The sequence below is a fragment of the Galendromus occidentalis genome, unplaced genomic scaffold (assembly GCF_000255335.2).
Source record: "Galendromus occidentalis unplaced genomic scaffold, Mocc_1.1 scf7180000075629, whole genome shotgun sequence".
NCBI lineage: Eukaryota > Metazoa > Arthropoda > Arachnida > Mesostigmata > Phytoseiidae > Galendromus > Galendromus occidentalis.
Window position 1 is genome coordinate 338,951 of NW_003803619.1, and position 26,552 is coordinate 365,502.

At 50.3% G+C, this 26,552-nt stretch overlaps 5 protein-coding genes across 5 annotated transcripts; 3 read left to right on the forward strand and 2 right to left on the reverse strand.

The window, feature by feature from the left end:
• Window positions 1–85: 85 nt before the first annotated feature.
• Window positions 86–1,037, reverse strand: LOC100899389 (uncharacterized). The gene is made up of 4 exons (XM_003737894.1): window positions 867–1,037; window positions 656–781; window positions 272–524; window positions 86–180 (listed from the first exon to the last, which is right to left on the reverse strand). The coding sequence occupies exons 1-4, from the start codon at window positions 1,035–1,037 to the stop codon at window positions 86–88; spliced, it is 645 nt and encodes a 214-aa protein (XP_003737942.1).
• Window positions 1,038–3,308: 2,271 nt separating this feature from the next.
• On the forward strand, window positions 3,309–4,245 carry LOC100899529 (transmembrane protein 216-like). Its single transcript, XM_003737895.1, has 4 exons — window positions 3,309–3,354; window positions 3,517–3,548; window positions 3,668–3,854; window positions 4,031–4,245. Exons 1-4 carry the CDS (start codon window positions 3,309–3,311, stop codon window positions 4,243–4,245), a joined length of 480 nt encoding a protein of 159 aa, XP_003737943.1.
• A 924-nt stretch (window positions 4,246–5,169) lies between these two features.
• LOC100899672 (arylsulfatase B) lies at window positions 5,170–7,834 on the forward strand. The gene is made up of 8 exons (XM_018640740.1): window positions 5,170–5,335; window positions 5,512–5,685; window positions 5,789–6,051; window positions 6,182–6,334; window positions 6,538–6,688; window positions 6,880–7,090; window positions 7,315–7,573; window positions 7,673–7,834. The coding sequence occupies exons 1-8, from the start codon at window positions 5,170–5,172 to the stop codon at window positions 7,832–7,834; spliced, it is 1,539 nt and encodes a 512-aa protein (XP_018496256.1).
• A 2,371-nt stretch (window positions 7,835–10,205) lies between these two features.
• LOC100899812 (DDB1- and CUL4-associated factor 10) lies at window positions 10,206–15,096 on the forward strand. Its single transcript, XM_003737897.1, has 8 exons — window positions 10,206–10,376; window positions 11,725–12,078; window positions 12,191–12,372; window positions 12,496–12,670; window positions 12,780–12,992; window positions 13,318–13,491; window positions 14,216–14,308; window positions 14,515–15,096. The coding sequence occupies exons 1-8, from the start codon at window positions 10,326–10,328 to the stop codon at window positions 15,094–15,096; spliced, it is 1,824 nt and encodes a 607-aa protein (XP_003737945.1). The 5' UTR covers window positions 10,206–10,325.
• Window positions 15,097–18,710: 3,614 nt separating this feature from the next.
• On the reverse strand, window positions 18,711–24,896 carry LOC100908483 (uncharacterized). The gene is made up of 5 exons (XM_003737873.1): window positions 24,801–24,896; window positions 20,409–20,469; window positions 20,156–20,271; window positions 19,663–19,761; window positions 18,711–19,507 (listed from the first exon to the last, which is right to left on the reverse strand). Exons 3-5 carry the CDS (start codon window positions 20,250–20,252, stop codon window positions 19,224–19,226), a joined length of 480 nt encoding a protein of 159 aa, XP_003737921.1. The 5' UTR covers window positions 20,253–20,271; window positions 20,409–20,469; window positions 24,801–24,896; the 3' UTR covers window positions 18,711–19,223.
• Window positions 24,897–26,552: the final 1,656 nt, after the last annotated feature.

The following is a 26,552-nucleotide window of genomic DNA, read 5'->3' on the forward strand; positions in this document are numbered from 1 at the left end:
GATCGACTCGCCGTCGTTGTTGTCATCAGAGAGCCGCGGAGAGGAGGGACACTTCAGATTCAACACGGAGCGTCGAAATTGAGTGCTAGAGGATCGCGATATCAGCACACGCCCGGTACACTTCCTGGTTTCCGCATCCCATTCCCGTCGTTCCATTGGTGCACTTGCCCCAAAAATTACCTGGAAAGGTCGCATCATACACCGGAACCCGCCCCTCAATCACAGACTTCCGCATCGGGCTCCAATAAGTTAGGCGGTGCATTTCGCGTACCTGTCGTATATTGCCAACGCAGGACGCATCTCTCACACTTGATGCCATCCGGGAGCCTCAGTTTCATCGGTATCATACCGTCTTCCGAGCCTATGTAAAGCCTTTTGGTCTTCTTCTGCTCCAAACCATATATGTTCAGCTTGTGCTCGTGAAAACAGTCTTCGGTGACGTTTGAAGAATTCGGACACAGCTGGAACTCAAAGTATCCCAGATGGTTGGTGGTCACGAAGACTGCGGCCTTGATCCGTTTGCCCTGCAACGATGAAGAGTCCTCCAGATCCCTTTCCTTTCGCTCGTTCCTCAGGAATGGGGCAGAAGGATGTTTCTGGTCAACCAGATCAGCCCTCTCAGCTCGGGAGCTTCTTCTCTAGTAATCAGAATCACCTCTTTGTAGCTTCTCACGATCGTCCCGGTGTCGTAAATGCCGCCGGCCTCATTGGGTCTGGGTTTTTTGCTGTTCCAAGGATCCCCGCACAAGCCACACTTGCCACCGTTCAGTTGATACATCACCTCGAAGAGAGCACGGTCTTCAACTTTTCAGAGTCGAGGGAGGTTCGGGAACTTCTTCCGAAATCCGAATCGAGTCATTTTTTACCTGTAGACCCCCGCAGAAGCTCTCATGATCGTTGTAGTTCTTTGGGGTGCGGAAGCCTCGTCTGAAAGCTGTCGATCTCGACGGCGGCTCCCAGAGACGACCGTGACTTCGAGTTCTGGCCACCTGAAGCAACAGAATCAAGCCGACAGAAAGTATTGATAGGTGTCTCATGGTGCGCTCACTCCGAGCCAGTGCTGGGAAAACAGTGTCAGGCAAGAGAAGCGTGGATTTATTGACGAGTAGGGGAGCATCTGTCGAAATTTTTGACCAATCGTTCCATTTCCGCCGCGAGTCTCCTTCAGGGAGTGGGTCAGTCGAGTCGATTGAAAATCACAAAGATCATAAAGCAACAGCTGCGATCCCGCGTTCGGCTCCCGTAATCGGCTCGAGACGATCGCTCAGAGCTCTAAACTAGGATCGACATTTCCTTTTAAAAATCCCGAATGCGTTTGCTTTGGAGTTCCATTACGAAATGCTTCTCTGGGTTCCGAGGATGTCCTCAGTCGGACTCCTACTCAATATGATTAGGGATCGAGTCTCCGCGAGCATTTTGTGCTCTTCTTCGGAGTGCTTTCAAGCCGACGGCTCTCACGGAACCGCTAGAGCGACCCAACTCCCGTGAACACCAAAGGGTATAGGTATTCCGTGTCTTCTTGCCGTATGCCTTGGACTTACATGATCCGGGATCGAATGACCTGGGAGTCTATGATCAGGAAAATCGAAGAGTTGGACGACCAACAACCACCGAATCAAGTCCTCGGAGAACCTGAAGAATCCCAGGGCGTATTCGAGTGCACTTCTATCGGAGGCCAGAATGGCTCGGGAAAGTGCAACGGAAACGTTCTCTACTGCAATCACATCGAAGGACTCAGCTGTTCGCATGTAGCACGGATGAACGGTACTACATAGACTTCTCTTCAGTCACGCAAATACGACTAATTACGAGATGACGGCGGCCCACTTGTCAGAGGCAAACCCGTCCTGTCCTTATATCCAAGCAGAGCCCACCCTGCTCCCACACGGGAGTCCTTACGAATGTCTCCGGTATAAAGACTTTACGATTCTTTAATTTCTGAGGGAAAAATTCGCTCTCAAGATACGACGATTTCCTCAGTTTCCCGCGTCAAGAATATGTTTTCCTGACGCGATGTCCAATCAGACTGACCCAGGAGCTTGACGATACGGCGCGAGTTTTCATTCGTAGGTCAGCATAGCTCTACCAAGGGTCGATTAGACTTCGTTCCGAAACACGTTTTCGACTACCGAGGCGTTCAGTCACTGTCATCGCTATTTCAAGCTCACTAAAAATAACTAAACTGTCGCTCGAAGTTGCACTGCTCGAGGAATCACTCGAAGTTCCATCCGAGGAATCACTCGAAGAATCATCCGAGGAATCACTCGAAGAATCATCCGAGGAATCACTCCCCGAGCTGCTCGAGGGAGAATCAGCTGCGTATCCGGAGTCGCTACCGCTCGAGGAGCCACACTGAGAGTCCTCAGACGAACCGCTTCCATAACCACTTTCGGGTTCTCTGTGGTTTTTCGACAAATCTCTTATTCCCGCACCTCGCAGAGTCTTGAGGCCCTCCCGCGGACTCTAATGGATTCTGATGATGCGTGAACCTCCTCGTTGGAAGGGCACAATCGAGGGAAAGAGATTGCTCTTCTTGGACTCGGGACCTCTGGGATTCCGGGCGTATGAATTATTCGCCGGGCTCCGTCCTCGGGATTAGGCAGAACATGCATCAAGGAATTTTGACCCGTCCGATCCACTCGCTATCATGATGATGAATTTTGTTGTCTTCCATGCTGATACAACGGGAAACAGAATCCAATCAGAAGAAGAGGGGAACAGTCTCTCAGTCGGTGGATTGCCAGAACCTTCCACTGAAGTCCCGCTCCCACAAGAGGAGCGTGTCAATCGCGAGCGTGAAGCGAAGATCTCCCCAGGAGTGAAGGATGAAACTTCTTTCTAACAGGTGCCCTCCTTGCATTGATTCCTCAGAAAGGGCGAGGAGAAGCTCATTCAACATTCAACACTGATCTACGCGCTTGATGAGCAACATCAATCTCCTTGAGCTCAGGGAAACGAGCATTGAGGACGAGAGATTGCGAGTCGGAGGTAGTCGAAGCTGATTGAAACCGAGGCATTCCAGTGACTGCCAATGCTGTAAACAGGGAGGTTGAGCCCAAGAACCTAATCAAAGGCTGAGATGAAGCGAGTGCCATTAAGTGACGAAATTCGCGGGATTCGAGTGCGGTTTCGGACTCAGCATACGCAAGCCTCCTCCGGCAAATAATTAATTTGACAATCTGTGATATTCGTACGTCAGGTTTCTGTTACTCGAATGCAGGCAGCGATCCTGAGGACCCCAGCTGAATGCAGTCGCCTCGTCTGACAGTCAAGTCGAGGGCTCGGCGCTCAAACTCGCGCGCGGTGCCATGGCAACGGTGATCACGCAGAGCTGGGACACGATGGCCGACAAAAGTGAGTCCACTATCTTGAACTTAAGCGACGTATCGTTCGAACTCTATCAGTTCTTCACGCGAGATCCTTCAGGAATCAGAAAGATGAATATACATATTCGAAACTAAGCAGAGAATAATTGGCCTTCCGAATTATTAAGTCTTACCTTGTCCTAATTGACAGTTCCTGCCGTGAGGAACGAGCATCACGAAATGGTGAGCGTCGGATTGTCCATTTTTCGGGACATGATACATGATGCAGAGAGCCCTCGAGTCCATCCTACCGATTGACGCTGGGCGATCCATAAAATAAAATTCCTCCACGTTTCCATAAGCTTTCATCGCTGCCCTTGGCCATTCTCCTTCACTATGGGAGGATCGTATATTTCCTGTTCGCAGCGAGTGAATTGGCCATCTTCATATTCAAAGGAGTTCGTCTTCCGTATCCCCCGAATAACTTCCTCACCGAAATATCGCTCCTGGTGTTCCAGACACCATTGGAAGTGATACGACTAAAACTAGGCGAGTGCTGTGGCCCCACCAGAGACGAAACTCGTTGGGCTCCTGGCTTCTCATCAAGACGAATGTCAATCGATGAGTTGAAGTCCTCAACATTCGATATGAAAGAATTCGAGTCACTTTAGGTCCAACGGGGGCATAGAATAACTCATGTGTATCATAAGAGGTCTTCGTTGCAGGAGAACGCGGGAATCTGGCTGAGCAAGCGCTGCCCCTGCTGCTGTCGTGTTTCCTGGCTTGTCCAGCAATCCTGGCAGCCTTATACTACGCTCTGTGGCAAACTTTCGTCCTGCGTTTCGATGTTGTATTGGCCTCGATCCTGATTTGTTTCCAGGGCAGTCAGAGTATTCTCGCACTAGCAACAGCGGTTTCATTCGGGAGGAGCTCTAAATAAAATAAAGATGGATCATCGTCATTTCACCTTTTTGGAATAGAGCAGTCTTCTGAATAATTAATGCACCTCACCTGTCGCCAGGTTAAATTCGTATTTGTTCGGATCTTCTTCTACCGGAAGTCTGCTCTTGCAGATGCAGGAAATCGAATTAGCTAGTCTAGCATTCAAGGGCGACATCCCGTCTCGGTATTTGGTACCTTGAGACCAGTTATGGCGTCATGTTGGCGAAGACCTCAGCATATCGGGATACCCTGTATAGCCCTCGGAAAGCCTCCCGAACATGTCAGCCCCGGTCACGAGCCCCCTGGACGGGGCTCTCCAACTCTTGTGATGGATGTCCAAGAATGCCTCGAGCTCGATGCTTCATTATTCTTTCTGTTCTCATGCTTTCGTCCTCAAAATGCTCTTTTAGTGAGCCTCTCTCGTACCTTCAGCCCATGCTTGAGACATCGGAGATCCGGGAAAGACCGCTCGAATCCACGGAAGCTCCCGGGAAGGCTCACTGAGAATAATCTCTTTGGGAGCTGAGACTGGCTTCATCTCCGCGACGCTTTCACCGGAGCGAACGGGGTACTTATGCTCTCGAGAACACCAACGTTGGCGCGGGGAGACTAATCACGTGGACGCGGATTCCGTGCCATGCGCTCCGATATCCGATATCCATGGAAGATGCATTCGATATATTGGGGCCCTTACATGGATTCTGAATCAAAATGAGCGATGCAATGCTTCAAGCCTGATCCCCATCTCGTACGATATTCCAGCGCTCATCGAGGATCCCTGCTGGTGGGAACTTACGGCGGGGATCGATTCACAAAACGTTCGTCGACCAGTCGAACAATTGAAACGAAACATGTCTAATCTAATCGAGGAAAGATTCCGCCACGGAGGCGCTTGATGAGTGTCCTAAACACTCTGCACGCCATGTTGGGCCTGGCTTGTTTTGTGATCGTGCTGAGGATCGCAAACTGTGCGGCATCATCCCCGAACATAGTTTTGATTGTGATCGACGATCTTGGTTGGGACGATATCAGTCTCCATGGCAGTGATCAGATTCCCACGCCGAACATAGACAAACTCGCCGCAGAAGGTAGCGCAATCGGAATGGTCGATATAGAGACAATTAGATGGACACATCGAGCCTTTGAAGCTCTCGGAGGCTTGGCAGATGCGCCAGAGTGATTTTTCAGCTCCTAGAAATCAAGGCATTGCTAGTCATCAGAGACATCATTCATTCAGGCTTCCGTCACCCTACAATTCCAACAGGTGTTCTACTGGAGAATTACTACACTCAAGCAATATGTACGCCGTCCCGTGGAGCTTTAATGACCGGCAAATATCCAATCCATCTCGGACTGCAATACGATGTTATTCAGGGAGCACAGCCTTATGGCTTACCCACAGACTTCAAGATCATGCCTCAATACCTATCAGGTACTTGTTTTCTGAAAATTCATACGCGGAAAATTCGTGGTCCTAATGTTAGAACGTTTCTTTCGCTGCGATATTCATGGCCAATGGTCGACCTACCCGACCTTCATAGGCTACAAGAGTCATATCATCGGGAAGTGGCATCTGGGACACAGTCGCTCCGAGTTGCTCCCGACTCGAAGGGGTTTCCACAGCCACTTCGGATTCAGACTCGGTCACAGCGACTACTTCAACCATTGGGGTGAAGAATCTTCGCCCGTGAAGAACGAAATGTATGCCGGACTCGACCTCTGGAGTAATGAAGTTCCGATCAAAAAGTACCATGGGACATACGCGAATGATCTCTTCACGAAGCGTGCGATCAGCATCCTTGAGGTTCGCTGAAAATTATTATTCCTACATCTGCCTACGTTTTCTTTCTGAATGCCACTTGATTCTGTCTTTGGAAGGTTCCCGGAAAACAGGTCTCGCCTGATTCACTCTGCTGGAGACGGCGATTTTTCAGACGCACAACAAGACGACCCCGCTTTTCCTCTACCTCGCCCATCAAGCCGTCCACGTGGGCGATGGGGAAAATCCTCTGCAAGCCCCCCTGAGCTTTGTGAAAAAGTTTGAGGGCAAGATATACGATGAGAAAAGGAAACACTACGCTGCGATGGTAAAAGGATTTCTAGGGATTCCCGAGCCCTCCTTATTTATCCCCGACATTCTATAAGTAAGGGTCGTCAGTCTGCCACCTGCCATATGGGAAGGCTTCGCCCATCTCCGCCTCGCCTCGTTGTCCCTGCCTACCCTCCTCTCTTGAGCCTCCGTCCTTCATATCCCATAGATTCATTTTAAAATTCGATGCCGTTTCTTCAGGTATCCGCAATGGATGCGTCGATAGGTGAGCTCATGCATGGTATCTCGACGAATGGTTTCGCTGAGAATACCATCATCTTCCTCACGAATGACAACGGCGGACCAACCAACGGCATGGCATCCAGTGGATCTTCGAATCATCCTCTACGAGGTGCATTACACCATACGTATCCCTCTCCTCCGCTCAAAACCGAGTGTATTTGAAGATGTCCATCCTTGATTTTAACTTCGAAGTCGTCTAAGGTCTTCTCGACTGAGGAACGCGACGAACAGGTATATAGAATATCAAATTGATTCTCGGCGAACATCTCATTCCGAGGTATGTATCTTTGACTCGAATAGGTTGCAAGTACACGCTATGGGAGGGAGGCACTCGAGGGAGCGCGCTTTTCTGGTATCCCAAAAAGCTCGGAGCGGGAACGTATAAGGGCATGGCTCACATCACGGACGTCCTCCCGACGCTTCTGACAGCCTCGGGCAATGCCGTTGCCGGCAATTTCGACGGCTACGATCTTTGGGATGCGCTCTCGACCAACGCTCAACCACGCAAAGAGTGAGCCTCTTCTCTTCCCTCATTTCGTCGTGCCTTGTCGGGAATTGAAGAAAAACATCGAGACTTATGAATTCGGCTGATGAGCCCGGAATCGCCGTGATGCGGATCCTCAATTTCGTGAAGCGTCGAGTTTTTTCACGATATCGATATGCTTTGATCGAGATGGAATAATTCAGGACTGTCGAGCCTCAGAGGACTTATGGGAACGAGCACGATTTTCACAGCCTTCTCTATAATATCGACCCGGTGACGCATTCGTGGGCTGTCCGCTCTGGAGACTTCAAATTGATCACCGATAATGCCTTGAATGGAGAGTATTCCGGATGGTATCCGACGGTGGAGTCGGTGAATTTGACCCGTACAGTCAAATGTGGGTCTGCGTCTAAAGCGTGTGACGGTTCCAAGCGGCCATGTCTTTTCAACTTAGCCGCGGACCCGTGCGAAGAGAACGACATTTTCGACGAACGCCCCGATATGGTCAGGGTGAGTTCCGAGATCTGAAAGTCAATTCGGGTAACTCCCGCGGAACCTATTGTGAGAAAAACTCCGGCTCAATTTCCGGAGCAACGATTTTTTTTCCAGAAGCTGATGGTTAAGCTCAATGAATATCAGACGAGTATGCGACCCATGGAAAATAGGCCGAATTCAGCAGCGGCCGACCCAGCGAGGTTCGATTTCGTGTGGATGCCTTGGGAGGATTACGAGCTTGGCGGTCTACAGAACCCCCAGCGACGCTCTCAATAAAGAAACTTTGCGGTAGAAAACGAAATTCCACCGACTCTTAGATGATCAGAGGGGCTTCATCACCGCTAACTTATGATGTCTCGCGCTCGCCGATATGTCTCCGATAGGCGAACCTAGAGGTCACCTTCCGGTGGGCGGATGTTCCTTAGAGAAGTCATTGGGTGATCCCCGCATCCATGGACGCCCGGATCCACGCAAGGCTATATGCTGATTGCTCCAAACAATCCGCCATCTGCCGACTTGCCGTATGTCGACCGAGAGAGAAAGAGCTAGAGACCGGGAAAGTCACTATGACGCTAGTGCGGCAGAATTTCCCTACGGAACAGAGGGTCCTCGGCCTTGGTCCATCCGGGAGCATCCGCTCGATAGCGATACCCAATCGTAATCGGTGTAACGCGGCTGCTCGAATTCCGGCTTAGCGTACCAGTTCAGGATACATATATGTACGTCTCTCATACCCGTAGAAAATCGGCTCCGGTGTGCTGAGGCGTCGAGCGAACGAGGGTAGAGCACTAAGAGAGTTTACTCCATTCACTTTCTAAGTGCGATCGGGGGAAATCTTCGAAGGAGATCAGTCAATCGATCGTGAAGATTCAGCATGATCTGGAAGGACGAGTCTCACAGTACCCGGAACCGGTCCGCACGGGAGTTCTTTACCTTCCCTCACAAAAAAAACTGATCGTTCAGGACTCGCCTGCCTTCGAATGGACGATAGCCCCCGCCTATAGGCAGTTCTATTCCACCTGAGCGCAATGAAAACTCGCCTAATCACCAGGTCATGCATCTCGGGAAGCCTCGCCTCCCACCTCAAGACTTCACGGGGGAATCATCTCCGCAAATCGCGCAGCGAGTGACGATCTCTCGACCTCTCCATGCGCAAGGCGGAAAGATTGCGCAAGACTTTGCGATGGAGTCTTTCCGCTCTCCGACACAGATCGAGGCTGTGGAAATGGCATACGTTCGACAAGGGAGGCTCCTTCCGATTGCCGCGAATCGCGATCGCAGTCCGTTGAAGGTGAATTTGACGCCCTCGAAAAGCCTAAGGCACCGCCTGCTTGCCCTCGATCGGACGCCCAGCAGAAATCATCGACAGCATTGTCCCCATATACCGATTCACACGGATCTCAGTTTTAGAAGTTCTATATTTTAGACCTCCGAGAGCGGTTCCTCCTATAGAGTCAGACACGATCTCCGTACGGTATCCCTGAAAACACTCGGAAAGTCCCTCTCCGACCCCTCAAAGGACCACGACCGCTTGCGATTCGAGTCGACATGATGTTATTGACCCCGCTGGCTCTACCCAGCCAGCAAGGCGAGAGCAGCAAGCAGCACAGCCAGAACAGGGTTGAGGACTCCGATCGAAAAGCACCACAGAAGTACCAGACTACGATTGGCCTGACCGAGCCACATACATTCAGGCTGCTGGAAAAACTCCGATTGAGCCTCGAATCACCCTATGCATCCCGCGAAAAATGACCCCTTCTTGGATCTGTCATCTCCGGGCGAAACCGAACCCCGGCTGGGGCAGTTGCGAGACATCGCACCACGTTAGGGTGTGGTGCTCTTCTTTCCGTCCGCAAGCGTGTTGGCGCCAAAGCAGACCGTCAAATCAGCTGTGATGGGTTTTCCGCCATCCCGAGACACACACACACACATTGGCCGCCAACCAGCAGCAAAAAAGCAGAGTGTTGTTGTTTTGATTATCCCCTTCTGCTGGCTGGGAGACTTGGACTTATCATCCGAAAAAAACCATTCCCGAACTGGGTTTGGTTAGCCGAGGTGCGCTACGGAGGACGGCTTCGGGCCTCGCTTCGAGGTGAGCTTTTCGTCCAGAACTTTGTTCTTTCTACTCCACAGGAACGATGACGAACGGTGCCACTTGAAAGTGCGTATTTGCCATGCTCTCCTCCGCCATATGGGTTTTGGACTGGCTGCCTCCCGATTTCGAGAGCTCAAGCTGTCAAGAGAGGAACCTGGAGCTCGACAGACTCTTCTCGCGCACACGCTCGATCCATTCGGCTCACAATTGGCTAGTATTCAACAATTATAAAGAACGTCGACGGCTTCTGCGTTGTTGGTCACTGCCACTGGTTAGCTGGATTCGGTGGTGGCCTGATTCCCGAGAACGAGGTGGGGTACGATTTTCGAGGGGCCAGCGTGAGCGATGTGTTGATCATTGATTCCAGCCCCTCAGACACAGATGTCTGAACGGTCGTCTGCCGGCGACTGATCCTGTGCTTACGTTCTGAGCGGCGCCAGCCACCGTTAGACCTTCGACGATGGACCTTGACTTCAGGGCTTTCGACGGTGGATCGCTGGCTTGTTCCCTTGCTGGATGGCTTGCTTACTTGGCTATACCCAATTCGGCGCCATAGAATTTTGTGCTGCTGCGGTGGTCGCCGTTAGCTCGTTTACTGTTTGTGTGCGTTCTGTACGAAAAGTGTTCTGTGATCTGGTGTTCAAGATCGAGTGAACTCTGCGTGTGGCAGAGATGTTCGACGATGTGGAGTATGTCTGTCCGGAGCACTTCGTCATTCACTGCGTGAGTTCCCTCGATTCGAATGGATACGTTCCGACCACGATGCGAAATTTCCGCGGGTTCCCAACGTGCTTCTCAAAGACCGAGGCTGCAAGAGTTTGCTCGGGTCGGCGTTCGAGGGTCCGGGCTCTGTTGTGAACACGAGATAAAATAGCAGGTCCAGGATCGCGATCATTCCCCGACGAATCCTTATTTAGACGTCGAAATATTCCTTGCCGCAACCTGTGAATCCGAGTAGAAAAGTATTGTCCGGGAGTTTCCGAGGAGATCCCGACGCAAATGTTACGAATGTGCCATCTGGGGACCGTGGACGTCGAATTAGAGGATTCGAGAACGCGTTCCCTATTTTAACGCAGAGAAATACTAAATGTAGGCGGGCAGGATCGTAACGAATCGGTAGCAGCGACGGGTGCTTGCCGGGAATCTTTCACGGCCGAGCCCCAACAGGGGAGGTCATCACATGGCCTGGACCTTGCAAACATCGGCGCCGCGCACCGCAGCGAATTTTATCCGTTTGCCCGATTCATTCACATACGCTACATCGATTTATTCCGTCAAGAACGTACTTGTTTCCAGAGGAAACATACGATTTCTTCAAAAACCAATGAAGAGACATTCCTGTAATTCAAATACATCGTTCTGCATGGATTATCCCGCCTCCTGAAAATGCTCGAATCGGATTTCAAGTATACGTTCACGTGCTCGAAACAGGCGCCAATCTATATGGTGCGAATTCGTCTTTTTTTTAATAACGGACTCCCATGAATTTGCTGGATCAATAATCTTGCTTAGAACTTGGATCAAGTTGACCTTCAGCTTAATTGGATCTCCTTTCGAAAGTTTGCTGTCTAACTTCCCGGAACGGCCTCCGGTCCGAGGGATCGCAGATCCGATATCAATTCCAGATATTCTCGAACGAATTCCCCGACGGGAGCTTTTCGACTTGGAAACCCCGGAGAGTGCTGCGGATGCACGACCTCACAGAGTGTACCCTTCGGCGGAGGCCGTCGAGTCGTGAGCTCCTTTATCCTATGCGCTTTTGTTTAGTCTCGACCAGGAATGGATGAGCGAGCGAGCGCTTCTAATGCTCAAGATAGAGCTTGGGTGCCGAGCTCGATTCTGTCGATTACCGATCTCACCGAATTCGTCAACGGATCGCTTCGTCGGATACCGCCGTGACTTCTTGACGAAATCACAAAGGTGCCGGCTGCGGGATCCGCTATGGCGAATGAAACTGTTGGAGCCTGAGAGCCGATTCCCCCTTCGATGTCAGCGTCAGAAGTGGATGAAACCTCCACAACAGGACGTGAAGGCACAACCCGATGTGACAACAGGTCTCATTCCATTCCAGATGTTGACACGGGGACGGTCGGAGAACACCCGACGTCCGGGTCATCAGCAAACATGGTGTCAGCGTGTCTACAATCGCCAACTGGGTCTTCGGTCCCGGGAACCGATGGGCGCGGGAATTCGGCGTATATATTCCCACATGGGGAACACAGATTCCCCTTTCCCCAGTGATTCGACGAATACGGCTCACGGGGGAATTTTCAACCTCTCGTTCTCCGACGATGGTAGAACTCTGGTAGCAGCCACCGAACGGAGGCGGATTCTAGTCTTGGACCCCCTGTCGCACAAACTCGTGCATAGCGTGACCGATGCTCATCAGGACTGTGTAAATTACGTGCGATTCCTCGATAGTAGGGTGAGTGTCGGTTTTTGTCGAAGCTCGAGAAAAAAAATCCGCAGAAGCTCCTTCCAGAATAACCGAAAATTCGACGTCGAGGTGGGTGTCTCATTGCTTTTTCTGTTCGTAGGTGATCGCTTCCTGTTCAGACGATATGACGATCAAACTGTGGGACGTCCGTTCTCTTCGGATGCACGTGAACTTGCTTCAGGGTCACGAGGGCTGGGTGAAGAATATCGAGTATTCTAAGAAAGATAACTTACTCATAACATCGGGATTTGACGGGAATATACAAAAATGGGACATAAATAAGTGAGTCACGGGATGGTTTTTAATTTATTGTATTCTGAATGTATGTTTTGAGGCCAAAACGAATGGAGTTCTTCCTCTCATGTGCTCGTACACGCTCCCGCTAAGAGAATTTTCCGCTTGCAGTTTGGGACAGCAGTACGACGTGCAATCGAATCGTATCATGCACCATACCGGATTGATGAGGATGCGTCTGGTTCCCGACGAGAGCAAAATGATCCTCTGCACAACTCATGGTTATCTGATAGTTGTTCATGATCTAGATCTCAATACGTTCAAAGATGACTTGAGCAAATTCCAAGTGAGTGTCCGATGAGCCTGAGGCACCAAAAATTGAATTCACGATCCTCACGAGAATTGATCCGGTACGTATCGGAAAGAAAATACTCACATGACGAATCTGTATTCAGCCGGACGGAATCAGACTTCTGCAGCGCAATCAAATAGGATACGGAACGTCGATAGAAGACTGCGAAAGGATTCTGACGGCAACTAGAAATCGAATAGAGTTCATCACAGATTTTCCTCTCGGCGATAAGGCCGAGGTTATCTCCTCCCTTCAAGTCCATCCGAAAGGATGGTGCGTTCTCAGCCGGAATACCTCGATGGAAGAGATGGGAGAGGTGAGTTCCGAGCCCAGGACCCAGAAGTTCCCGATTTTTTCCTCAATCAGTCTATCTTGTCTGAAGACAGAACGTACGGAAGAACGCTCTTCCTCGTTTTCTATGCGGAAACATCGATGTAGCGACCCTGGGAGGCGTCTTGTGCGTTGAGCACCGCCGTTTTTCCATCGGCGTTCAGGAAGGCTTCTTTGTCAGAAAATATTCTCTATTCGGAAGCACGATGACATTGGCATTCTGTTTCCTCTGATGATTATTATTCTCTCCACAAATCCATAAACACTGAACGAAATTGCAGCTATAATAGCATTTCATGACGCAATTGCAGTGGACATGCGTGCACGACATCCAGGGTTTGGACAGATCGGAAGCTCCGGAAGCCGAGAAGTCGAGCTCTCGCAAGAGGAGCCGACACTCTGCGCACAGATCCGAACCGGATCGACGACGACCCAGAATTGAACTATTCGGCATTTACCAAAGGAATCCCGACCGACTCGATGAGGTGAGTCTCGGGAGATCTCAGAGACATAAATTCATGAATATCGAGACTCCGATTCCGGGAAGTCTCTGGGAGGGGTACCATGACGCTGGAAGAGCCATGCCTGGTGACAAATCGGCGGAAGAACGATCCCGTTCCGCTTGTCTGAAAGGATCTCGGGCGCGATCTTCTCGCTCCACCAGCTTCGTTCTCACCAAGTCTTGAAGCCTCGCTGGTGGAGCGGAATCATTGCTCGGGAACACATGTCGGTGGCAGAATTAGCTCGACCGCTCACTCGTGGCGATGCGAAGTGCTGGATTCTGTTGGAAAGAAAATCCGATCGGAAGATGGTGCTCGCTCTTTACACACATAGGCGGTGAACACTAAATATATCCTCCTCCGTGTTGATTCTGTTGTCAATGTCGAAAAAAGAAGGTCATTCCTGGTCCCTGACTGCACGCTGCCGTCCGCCGTCAGCCTTGGCAATGGCGTAATTCCTGCGCGGCTGTTCATGCTGATGGAGGCGGAAGGCCATATTATTCACAACCCCTCCCATCAAGGCTACAAGCTGCTATGTGTTTGCTAGACGTCGCGGCTTGCTGGGAAGAATAATATCCTGCAGTTTTAGATTTCTAACGGGTGGGGAGAACGAAATATGAACGACAGCGACATCGACATGCATCGAATTCTCCTTACACCATGACTTGCTTGATTCATCATGGTTCATGGTATTGACTTTTTCCCACAGGCTGAAGACTATGACGTTCGGGGATTACGGTTCCGGATCGACAACTACAGGAGCCAACAGCCACAAGTTAGCATAATCGAATCCGTCGGGGAGGTGAGAGCTTTACTTTTCGAAGAAAAATCAGATCGAGCAGATTCTTCCTAGTCGGTCGATCAGAATTCCCCATGCGCAGTGAATAGTCCATGCCCAGATTCGAGTAGAATCCCGTCGCGAGGATCTCATAGAGTTTCCGCATCGCAGCGGTAGCCCGCCTCGTGCCTGATTCGTATCGTCGTTTCATTCGAATAATTCCCCAACAGCAGAGCGACTTGGAAGACGATTCATCGGAGGAGGCGAACGACGAACGATCACCATCGCGGGGCGTCCGGATATTCGAAATTTCTACTCGTGATCTCGTTGATCCCCGCGTGGAGGTCCGACGACCCCGAGTTCACGAGATACCCTTGTACATCACTGCGAACAACCGGGGTCAACCCAGCGACCCCCGAGTCGTCTTCATCAACCGGAGCTCGATGCACTCAGGAGCCCATGGACGACCGTTCCAAGAAGAGTCTCTAGCCGCGAAATACAATAAGCCCAGACTCCTGTACTACTTAGACGAACCGAACGTGGGCCGAGGTTTCATCAAAGAACTCTGCTTCAGTCCTGACGGGAGGATTATCTGCAGTCCGTACTATTCGGGATACCGACTGTTCGCTTTCGACGATAGCTGTTCAGAGCTTGCTGATCGAGTTCCCCGAACGCCCCGTAAGCTCACTCCGATCTCAAGCTTGCAATGCACTGGTAGTTTTGTCGTAAGCTCAAAATTCTCGCCCACCCAGCACCTCCTCGTGACAGGATGTCTGAGCGGTATGATCAACTTTTTCGAGCCCAAGTTTTAACGCTTGGAAATCTACAAGAGCCTGTGAAATTTTCTGCCGGCTCATCATCGATCCACTCGCTTGGGTCATACTTAGTCTCATTGAAGTAGGTCCTGTAGAAGAATTGATAGGCGACGAATGAATTTAATCGAATTTGTTTAGCATCAATTTACGCTCTGAACCGAGCACAGGTATACGCATTCGTCAATGACGATCAGGCAGAGGCATCCATCGTCATATGCGGATTCGGCGGCGGAGCGCCCGTCGCTTCCGTTGAGTGACTGGAGAAACAAGTGCGAACCTATACCCAAACTATAAGCAAACAGAAAACCCACATCGATAGAGGTGTCCGTTCGGAGTCTAGAGAATCAATTGGGAGCCGTACCAGCCACCAACTCTTCACAGAGACCAAAGAACACAGGTGGCCGAGTCAAAAAGCTTATCTTCGGCGAAATTCCACAAACTATCCAATCGCAATGATGATTGACCCAGCTGTCTTATATTGCGAATATCGTTAAATGCATATTGAACCTGGGGAACACTTGAACGTTAGTGCAATTTGATGTTGCCATTCGTGGGCACACAGGATCTGAGAAGAATCTCAGCGGATGACGTCTAAAATCAGGCGGCAGAGAGGCGGCGGCTCCGACGACTGCATATATCGATTGAAATGGGACGCAGAGGAGGGATTTGAGCATTTAACTCATCGTTCCCATCGAGCACTCGTCGGCAGCCGAGAAATTCCGTATCACATTTGGGGGTGAAACTTGGGGAATCGACCCCTTTCGTGTCCCATGAAGCTAGGCTCTAAAAAAGAAGAAGATTTCACTATAAGTAAATGTAAATTATTCGTTCGAAGATATAGATCGATCTGAATGAGAGGAAACATCGACGAACGAGATCGTGTATGAGTCCGATTTGCCTGCTCGACGTCTGGATACAGCGAGTATTCATGATATAGCGATGACCGAGAAAAATCCGCATCGAACCTTCTCAGATTTATCAGGGCCCGGGATGTGCGGCGGTTCATTAGCTCCATTTTGAGGGGAGAGCTTCATCCTGTTGTCCTCATCATCCCTTTGTCCTCATCATTCTTTTGTCCTCCGGTTGACGCTGCGAAAGTGCCCAAAACTGGGCTCGGGTGTCTGGGTCCTCGGTTTGAGAACATGCGGCTGACGCAAACGTATTGGAATAGTTGGCAGATTACGATTCGTTCACCTCAAGTTGTCCGTTCCGTTGTACACCCTATATTAACTTTTAAGCCGCCGCGGAGGCGGCTCTGATTGGATTCTGAATCGCGAAATCCGTATTCGAAGTGGTTATGCTTCCGTTTCCCGTGTAATTGCTCATTGTATTCAGTCGGAGCCGTGCCTCCTCAGAATAGAGACCATTTCGTTAAGAAGGGTTATCCTCTGTTTTTCCTCTTGTTTTTGGATCCTTGAATCCATGTTCTTAAGCTCATCTTTCTATTTATGAATCTAGTATCTAGCTTATATACCAATCGATCGCGGTGGTGTGCTGCTTGCTGACCGACTCTCACATATCTGTCGACGTCTCTCTGTCACGTTGACGCTGTTGCGTCTGTTCGACTCCTGTCAAATTTCGAGCAAATTCCCCCTCGCCCTCCCTGTTGCAATCTTTTCGGCGATGGAAATTGTGAACTCGGTTGTTTCGGCTTCATGGCCCGCAGAGCCGGTATCTGGTCTCGATCAGAGTCCAAATATACGCGAGGAACTGATCTTCCAATCAAGGAATCAACGGGGCCAAGCGGGGGAGTTTGCGGAAATCAATTCCCCCACGATCCTAACATCCGGTTCACACGAAGTGCTTGACCACCAGAATCAGGGCAGAAGCTTCGTCAACGTGCGTTATCATCCTTGCGTGACTGTGTCTCTTAACCACTGCCGCTCCCTCTGTAAATAAATAGGAGGGATTCATACGTCGAGCGGGATCAAGCAGGAACATGGCGATGGGCAACTCCGGCGACGGTCTCCCCCAGCTTTGGAGTCCATAACCGTCGCACGCATGTTTCATTGGGGTTTGTACCCACTGTGCCGAACCGCAGAAATGATTCCGACTCACGTCGACTGCAGTCCACGCCTTCAAACCCATAATGGAGTGTAAATCATCGGAATTGCTGGTTTAACTCACCCTATCGACGGATGGAGCCGGTCGGAACTTTGTCCCCTTCGTCAGGGAAGGACCCAGCCTATGTGATTATGATGACGATGCGGATTATTAACTTCAATGGGCATCGACCGTGTTGACAATTTTAGGCACTCCAAGGATGTTTTTACTCCAGTCAATCACTCAGTAAGGCAGTCAAGCTGGGCGAATGTCCGACAAAACTTGGAGAAAGAGTGAATGATTTTTCTTGATAAGCTATGCAGCGAAATAAATGAACGAATTGGTCTGAGAAAGAAAATCGTGCGTGCCGTCATTGAATTGAGGAGATGACCATGGATATTCTCGCTGGGTAGTGCTGTAAACTATTGTCGGAAGTTTGGATAGTCTGGCGTGCCACAGGCGGTGGCGGTTACAGGAAAGTTTCCAGGCGATCCAGGGCTCCAGAGCTGGAGGGAAAAAAATGGATGGGTCCTGAATTCTCTTTCGGCATCGGAGGTGTAGACAGTCGAGATGAGACGGGCGGGGCGCGATTGCCTCCCCCCTGGATCCGCCAGTTGCCAGAGGAGAGATCCGCTTGCATTTTTCCTCCAAGATTCTATCCGACGGGTCCCGAGAATTCATGGGACAACTTCTTGAAGACATTCTCACCTCTGAGTCATCATCGAGTCCTTGACAGCACAACGTTGGATAACAGATGCCGAAAGGTAAGCTTTAATGAGACTGAAATCAGACCTGCCCTTGCCCTCGTGGAACTTAATTCTACTGGTTCGCCCGCATTCACATCGCCATCTGGCGGAGGCTAGACAACTTATATAATTGCATCGCAAATGCGCTAACTCTCGTTTTCGACGTAGACGACTGCAGCTCGCTTGCAGCAGCGGTGGCGACTTTCACCATCGTCGTCGAAGCACCGACAAATGTAGTCGACTCCGGATGATGTCATGTCGGAACAGAATTCGAAATCATTGCTCCATATGCGCTTCTGGACGACCCGGAATGGAACAAGCGATTGACCCACGAGCATACCTCCCGGAAGGACTCTGGTCTCGAATGTTTGTATTATGTCGTGTCGAATTTTCGTTTTCGATTTGAAGATTCAAATACAGGTCTCTACGCTCATGCAATTATTTGACGTCGTCCCGCACCACGTATGGCATCGCCGATGTCTGTCGCGGGGTTTTCTCCCGATATCCGGCGAAAACTGGAAACCATTGGACGTCGTACTGACCTAGTTTCGTCTTTAGTTCCTCCTTTGCACTATTCCGGTCGTCTGATCGATAGTTTGACCCGATCACTCCCTGTAGAGGAAAACCGGAGGGGAGTCACGTAAAGAAGCAAGAATTCGGCTTTCGGATTTCCGACGAGCACCCTCTTCCCGACAGCTCCATCGTTCGGACTTTGCTTTTCATTTATTTTCGTCCAATTATGATTCTAGTCGCCTCTTAATGTTCCGTATTCATCGCCGGATATTGCTCGGCTCCGCGAAATTATCAAGTCGAGGTTCCGAGCTTCTCGATAAAATCACGAGATATTTTATTTCGTTCGACTGCTGCTTTTTTCATTCCGGTAACTAAAGATCCTTGGATCGTGTTTGTATATACATTAATTTTACAATCTCACTAAGGCAGTACGCAGAACGATTGGTTCCTTCTGCCGGTCATTTTGGATACATTTAATAATCTACTATCGTTGTATATAGGGCAAGAATTCACTTGCCGCGGGACAAGCAATTGAAAGACAGAAACATACGGTCGACCTCGATCTTCTGGTAGTCGACTGCTCTTCCGATGGATCACGGTTTTCCCCTTTTTTCCTGCGGTTCATGAAAGTGAGCCCGCTCCGATCATGGAGCGCCTATGGAAATCGGTCGGCAGAATAGAGATTCTGGCATTCAATCCTCGGCATGAATGTTCCTTCTCGTAAAAGTAATGCGGCAATGAGTTCGTGTGCGACGATTTTTCGTCCTGTGACGTTTAGAATGTTCGGTCGGAACACCGAGCAAAGTGTGAGCGAGGAGTAGACTAAACGGTAAGAACACTGTGGCATGTTTCGACAGGGAACTTAAGCTGATGTTTTGGTATTTCGCACTGTGTTGACACCGGACATTGGCCTTTAGCTTGGATCATTTTCAGAGCTTCTTGATAGCTTGGTGGATCTTCAGTGACTTCTTTGTACGACGGCGGGTCTTGGGTGGTTGTCGGGAAAGCAGTCAGCGATGAGGAGGACGGGATCGAAGACGGCGTCGATCTGTCGCTTTCGTCCAATGGTCGGAAGCAGCCTGTTTTACAGCAGTACGTCACCAATCCTGGAAAATGCATGACCGCGATTCGAATATCGTTTCCCGAATCATCCGGAATTCGAATCACTGGTCAGGATCGATTGGCAGCCTCCGAGCATTGCCGCGAGATGGAATCGAGTCCGTGAAGTCAGTCCGCTGGACACAGGAATTATTCTACTCACCGTACACCCAGCTGCCCAACGCGAATACTCCTAGCATGAAACCTTCATCTATGCCGTACGCGAAGCCCATGTAGAAAAATAATGCTACCAGGGCGGTTCCTGCAAGAAAGAATCGGGGCTCGTACGCCGGAATTCTGGATTTCGCCCTCTCCGATTTTGAAAAGGATCGACTTCTAAAAGCGTCCGTCAATCTCCGAAAAGAATGCTCCAATGCCCAGTCGGTCGCGCGCATGCAGGAAACGACTGTAACATCGGAGCTTCGCTCACGGCGGGTGGCCACGCGCACGACGAGAATTCATGATGCCGTAATCTTGTGTCCGACGATGAAGAGGGTACGCTGCTGCTCAAAATAACGGCAAAATCCATCTAGAAGAATCATTCTCGCGGATTTTTGCCATCGATCGATCATTCCCCTCCCCTCGCCCATGTATTAACTTAGATTGTAGTGTTGAAATTCTCAGTTCGGCTCGATCCGATCCTGAGACCGACTCACCGGTAGTAAATCCCATGATAACGAGACATGATGCAAGGAAACGGCAAACCGGCGGATCTTCGTGGGGCTGGCTGGGTGTGAAAAATGACATGTACATAACCGACAGTCGATGGAACCTGCAAGCGACAGAGGTTCGCGTTCTTCAAGGCACTATCCACATCTCCGGAACCTTCCGACGAGCTTGAGGCAATTAAGATTTTCATCGTGGCCCGAGCCGCCCCGTTTCTGAATGACCTCTTTGCGCAACGCTTACTTTCGCGAGAAAATTCCTTCCCGGACCGCTTGTCGGGATTCCTCCTGCTGTTCCGCTTCTCCTGAAACCATCGGATATCACGGATTACCACGGAGTTCCCCATGAGGCGCCCCTACTCATCGTTTCATGCGGAAGCAGCGGCATACTCGAAGCTTTTTTTTGCCTGGAAATTATCATCCCGAGAGAGATCGACGAGCAGTCGAGTCATTCGCGGTGGGGTCGTATGAGCCCCGGAATTTCCCGAGAGCCCTATATAGATCTTCCAGAAAAGGGAAAAGGTAGCGGTAGACTTCGGAAAGTGTCACTCCACGGATTTCTGCCGCCTTCTCATAGCAAATCAGAATCTGCGCTGCGACAGAGCAGCATTGACTATGATAGAAGACTCATCTGTACTGATGAAGGACGATCTCTTCGTAATTCGATCGATTCTCGAGACCACGTGAGTCGTCGGTAGACGTCTGCCCAACGAAAGATATCATAGATAAGATATGTATGAGTAGAATTAGAGCAAAGAGGATTTTTGCGCCGAGATTCTGGCGAGTCTGCCTTAATTAGCGACGAAATATGCCCGGTGTGGGCGCAGTGACGGACACAGGCCTGAATAGTCGTCTTTCTGAGATTTTCTCTCTCATTATCGAATAACACCGAACTTCGCGGCGTAGACGATGGAATCGTGGAATTTATCTGACCACTCGCTCGGACGTCCTTGATGTGCCTGACTGAATGGAATTAAGAAGCGAAGACGTTTCAAATAGCGCATCAACATTGTGGCCATGTCAATGGTTCCCTTGAAGTTTGTCTGTCACTTCTACGTTGCGTATGGCTTTCTGTCTTCTGCATGAGAACAGGTTCGGGTGCTTGGTGCGCCCCTTTCGGTAGAAGTCTACCGAATTTCGGAATGACGGCGACGTCTGAGCGCTCGCTCAATATCGTTTTTCTCGACTTGGAAGCCTTGTTGTGTTTATCAACATTGAAGACGCCGATGGGTTCCAAGCGCTGACCCGCTTGCTTCGATGGCCCAGTTGCCGTCGGTGGCCGCGTTTTTCTCGGAGGCGGGAATCTAATTTCTGCTTTCCGTGGTCAACAGCTGGTGAAGACTTCTGGCCCTAAGGCTGCTCGCGCTTTCGATGCGTGTCTCGGTGTCACGACTCGCGACTCGTAGAATACGCTTATCATATCAAGGGAAGCATATTCAGTTACTTTGCATAGCTCAGTACGTCAGAAGTCTGTCGAGCTGCATCGCCGACGATCCGAACGCCGACAGAAATTATTGTAAGCCATGTGAAGAACATCAAGAACATTCTTCAATAAGTTCTGCGCAGGCGGCGAAAGCCTCGGACAACCTTCCTGATGATGACTGTTATCTGGCAGGAGCAGTGCGATTCAAGCTTGATTCCGACTGGCTTTCGGAGCAGTCAGAGTGGTAAGGCGATACATAAACCAAAACTCGTCCGATCACGGCCACCGAAACTCTGTCAGGCGATATTTTCAGATCCGTGAAGGAATTCCGGATACCGCTCAGTGTGGAACTTTTTCTCGCCACGGTTCCGGAGTGAGAAAGCGAGAAGCCTCGAATCGATCTTGGCGGATCGAATATCCAATCTGTCGCAAGCGTCTTTCGAGTTTTGCGCGATGCCAGACAGGACCCTAACATTTGTGGAACCTTAACAAGAATCTCCCTGCGATGGCTTCCGTGACAGCAGTAGCAGAGATATCGCTAACACCAGAAGTATCGCACGTCATTGTGCTGATTAACATATAAAGGAGCTCCGGAGCTTAATGGAAGTCATACCAGGCGTGAGGAATCTGTACATGGTCTCCTGCTCCCCGCCCTGCTTGGGGCTGTACGCCATGACGGCTATCCTTAGAGGAAGTTTTCGTGAGCACACTCAGCACAAAACACAGTCACATCCATCCTTGACAAAGTTCCTGAGCCGACAGATCTTCTATGGGAGCTTCGTCGCAAGCTACAGCGAAGGGACTGAGCCCTTCAGTGCTCCGCCAGTCCCTCTCCCGCAGACGTCTTGCCACAAAGCGTTCCGGCGCCGACCTAGATGAAGACTAGAGACTGACTGGCTGACTAGCTTAGATGAGAAATCTGCGGCGAAAATTCCCTCGGTGGCAACTTTTACTATGTGAAGGGCACCGCTCCGACATCCAGAATCCCGGGAGCCAGAATATCAAAACCCAGAATTGACTCGTCCATGATTTGAAGTTCAACTTAACCGTAGCCAACTGACGAACGAAATTACTTTCGATCGCAGGAATTCCTCTCGTCACACCTCTGCTGATATTCCATGAATTTACCATCAGAGCTGCTCATTGCGCGCCGTCGACTCGTCCCAGCTCTATCAGAGAGCTACGAGACTCACGGCTCGTAAAGTCCGACGCTTGCCCCAGAAGCGCGTTCTGTGTTCGAGGGCGTCGCACCTCGCCGCGGAGATCCATGTGCAGTGATAAGCTGCCGCCGATTTATCGGACGGCGATGCCATTCGATTCGAAAACGAAAGCAAGAGATAAACGGATCTCTTGTACGAAAACGAAACAAGCAGTGGAATGGGCGAACGTGGACACCGAGCGCGAGCTTCGTATCCCACGACCGGGCCGGCAGCGTCAAATGCGGTCCGGACCGCTCACGATAAAACAGGCGGGTAATCAGTGTCGGAAAGAAAAGCTTCTCGCTAGCGTTTCATCGTAGCACTGGAGACAAAAAAAATTCTGGAGTCTGCAGGCGCGTCCGCGGAGGAGGGGCTATGGCCCCCACCCAGATTGAGAGTTCGTAATACTAAGGTATAGGAGCGGGTCGCCATGTTGGAAATCAGCCCCATGCGAGGACCCGATCTAGCCCCCCCCCCCCAACGAAGAATCCTGTGGACTCTACTGGGAGTCGGGGGAGCGGGGGTCAGAGTCTGATTCCGGAAAGGGCGGCAGGTACACATACCGATGTTTCCTCCTAGAAACGGCAGATTCATTGGGTCAGGCAACACTTCCAGTCGAACATCGGAGTCAATGGGCGAGCTGCGAGAATTGAGATCAATTCGAGCGAGGCGGAGTAGGATCATTCGAATCGGGAATTCGAACGAATCGACATCAATTCATCCTCGGTGTCGGTGGCAGGAGGGATTGGTATGTGTCCTTGCGAGATTTGTTTCCGACTGATCTCGCATACCCCGTGACCATTCTTTCTCCGTGGACAGACAAACGAAAATCCATTGGCGCAGTACGACGTTCGGCGTTCTGACATGGCGTCTCCCGCACGGCGAATTTAGCTCGGCCGACTTTAATCCGGCTGTAGGGAAGCGATGCCATGAACTCGGATTGATGGTGTGTTTAACTTTCAAATTTCTACATCCTTTACTCTCTTGTCGTGACACCTGAGAAGGGAATCCGCAGCGAACCTTATTCCCCGAAATGAGGGATTCCGTCGTAACAACTTGATTCTTGCGTTCGCGGAAAAGGACTCGGATTTTTTCAGGAGTGATCGCTCTCCTCAAGTCGTTCCGTCGTCATCTCATCTACTCCCGAGCGGTTTCTCCCCCCGGAATCACCGTGGAGCTGGATCCCGAATGAAGCTCGTACTCAGCAAACGCTTGTCGACGGCTAAGAATCACTTGTTTTCCTCGATGAGATTTATTGCTGTGGCGACGAAATTTCATCAACTGCTGTGGTTTCAATGGATACCCCTCTAGCTATTCTGGCCCCAACTCTTCGCTCCGGAGAATCTTGTAGTCTTGATACAGGTCCAAGACGGGACCGAACTGGATCCACGATGAATACCCCTTCTTCTCCGAGTGGTCATTCTGATCTTTGGAGACACTTAGATCTTTATTAACAGAGATATAACCGAGACTCATAAAATAGTGAGTACAGGGAGGTGTAATTACGTTCGAAATTCTGTATGAGTTCTCCCACCAGGAAAAATCCTCTCTGTCATAAGTGGCGGATACATTTTGACGCTTTTTATCGGCATGTTCCACCAGTTGACAACGCTACGAGTTTTTTCTTATTGTCGATTCGGAGTTCCCCGGAAACGGTCAACACAAGCCGCCATCCGACGATCAATCGATTCGTTCAGTGGAACAAACGGTTTCTAAACACTTCCGTGATTATTTACTCAGTTCGTCGTAATGAATACCGAATAGCATTTGGGACTTGCGGAACCCAGGATGGCTCGCTGTTGACGCACTCACCAGCATAGATACCTTATCAGAATGAATTATCGATCGGAGTGTCATATTCAAGGGCTCATTCACCTTCGACAGACGCCCGAAAACATTCGGACATCCGTGGTGCTGCGGCTCCGCGGATTCGGTAAAGTGGCGCTACCCGAGGCGAAACTACGCCTAGTATCGGCGAGGGCCTTCCGTGGCATACATTTGTGGAGATACTCACCAATTCGTCGGAGCGCAGAAGTGAAGTGCCGCGCAGTAGAGACAAAAATAAAAGTAAAAAAATACGAGGGATCTTCCAGCACCACCGACTGTTTTGAATCTCATCTCCATCGGATGATGTCGTCGACATGAAGAAGCGGTTCTGTCTGCAAGCGTAATGACATCAGAACAACATCGCTGAGAGTTTGCCATGCATCACGAAAGCTGAGATGAACATCCACCGCTTCTCGAGAGCGGGCTTTCGAACTCAAAACAGACACATTACCAGGAGAGACGGCTCCTCGTATCAGGGGAAGAAATTAATTTTAGCGTCGAAAATTCGATTTTCGAACACCAACGGCGTGCCAAGTCCTATCTCGCTGGCGGCTGCCAAGTTGACGATTCTCGATCGCGGCCTGTCTGTGGATTTATCGTGGTATCTGGAATTCGATTATTTCCGACGAACGCGCCCGCGAGTCTCTGATTCGGTGAGCGGCAGTTGTGCGTTCCTGGTTCTCCTGTTTTGGAGGTCGAACTTGCCTTAATCACACAGCCCATTGTGCCTACGCATTGGCGGAGTTTCAGCCGCGGCTGCCGATGACCTTGGGCGGTATTTTAGGGAAGTAAGCAAAAGTAGCTCTCGAAAATCGGATCTCGAACTCTGCTCGCTGTTGTAAAAGAATAAAGGAGATGATGAGAGAATTTTGCTGAATCGAAGGTGTGGGATGCGGAAGTATCGGAGCGCCGCATCGCTGCATTGTGTACTTAGAGGAGCTACTTGAACATTTTTATACTCTTTCACGATTGAAGGGTTGTTGTTGCTTACCAGTAGCGAGTAAGCAGGCCAGTCAGCGAGCGGACCGATGTCTGTATCGAACCGGGTCGCTGGGCGGGTACGCAACAATGCGGGATAAACAGCTCTGAAGAGAGACAGGCAGGCGGGCTGAAGGTTGATCTCCGGAACAGGCAAAAACACTTGCTCCCTCATCGAACGATTCCGTTATAATCTGCTTGCTACTTTCTCAGACGACCGGGGAAGGGATCCTCGCTTCCGGACGGACTTCATTTTCAAGAGTCCGTAGAATTCCGCGACGGGGTACCGAATGAAATATTTCCGAAAATCCAAGAAGTCATAGGAATCGACCTGATTCCTTCAGAGTCTGAAATAAGCATTTGTCGAAGGGGGGAACATTCATCGCTTCAGATCTTGGGCGGGAATTCTCGAGGAAACCGCTCATCTCCCCGATTCGAGCGAAGTCCTCATGCCCCTAATCCACCAAGCCAGTCAGTCAGATCCGAACCCTAAAGGAAGGAGACCTTTATTTGGGGGCCAGGAGATTTCCGGCTGCGAATCGAGCCTATGTTTCGCTTGTTCGTTGGCCAGTCGGCAGCTCGGTCAAGTTGTCGCTAGCTCGTAGTCAGGTTGTTCTGTCGTAGAAGCATTGTAGTTTTCCTCATTGTACTGGGAATTGTGTCCTAAATAGTTTAGGTTTGCTTCCTCCAGCACCTGCATTTAGATTATTGTGCGAAATCACACAGGAGTGTGTTTATCAGTGCTAAAGATGCCCTTAGAGTACCGAGTGGACAAGACACTCGCTGTATCAACAAACAATCAGAATTATTTTCAGTGTATACTTACTTACTCGCGTTTTTTGAATAAAGACTGTGGGAGCTACGAACAATCTGATATGTGAGATTGCTCATACGCTCTGGGAACGAGGGCTCCAGCGCGGATCGATTTGTTTCGACGGAGGCTCGACTGAGAACAGGAGAA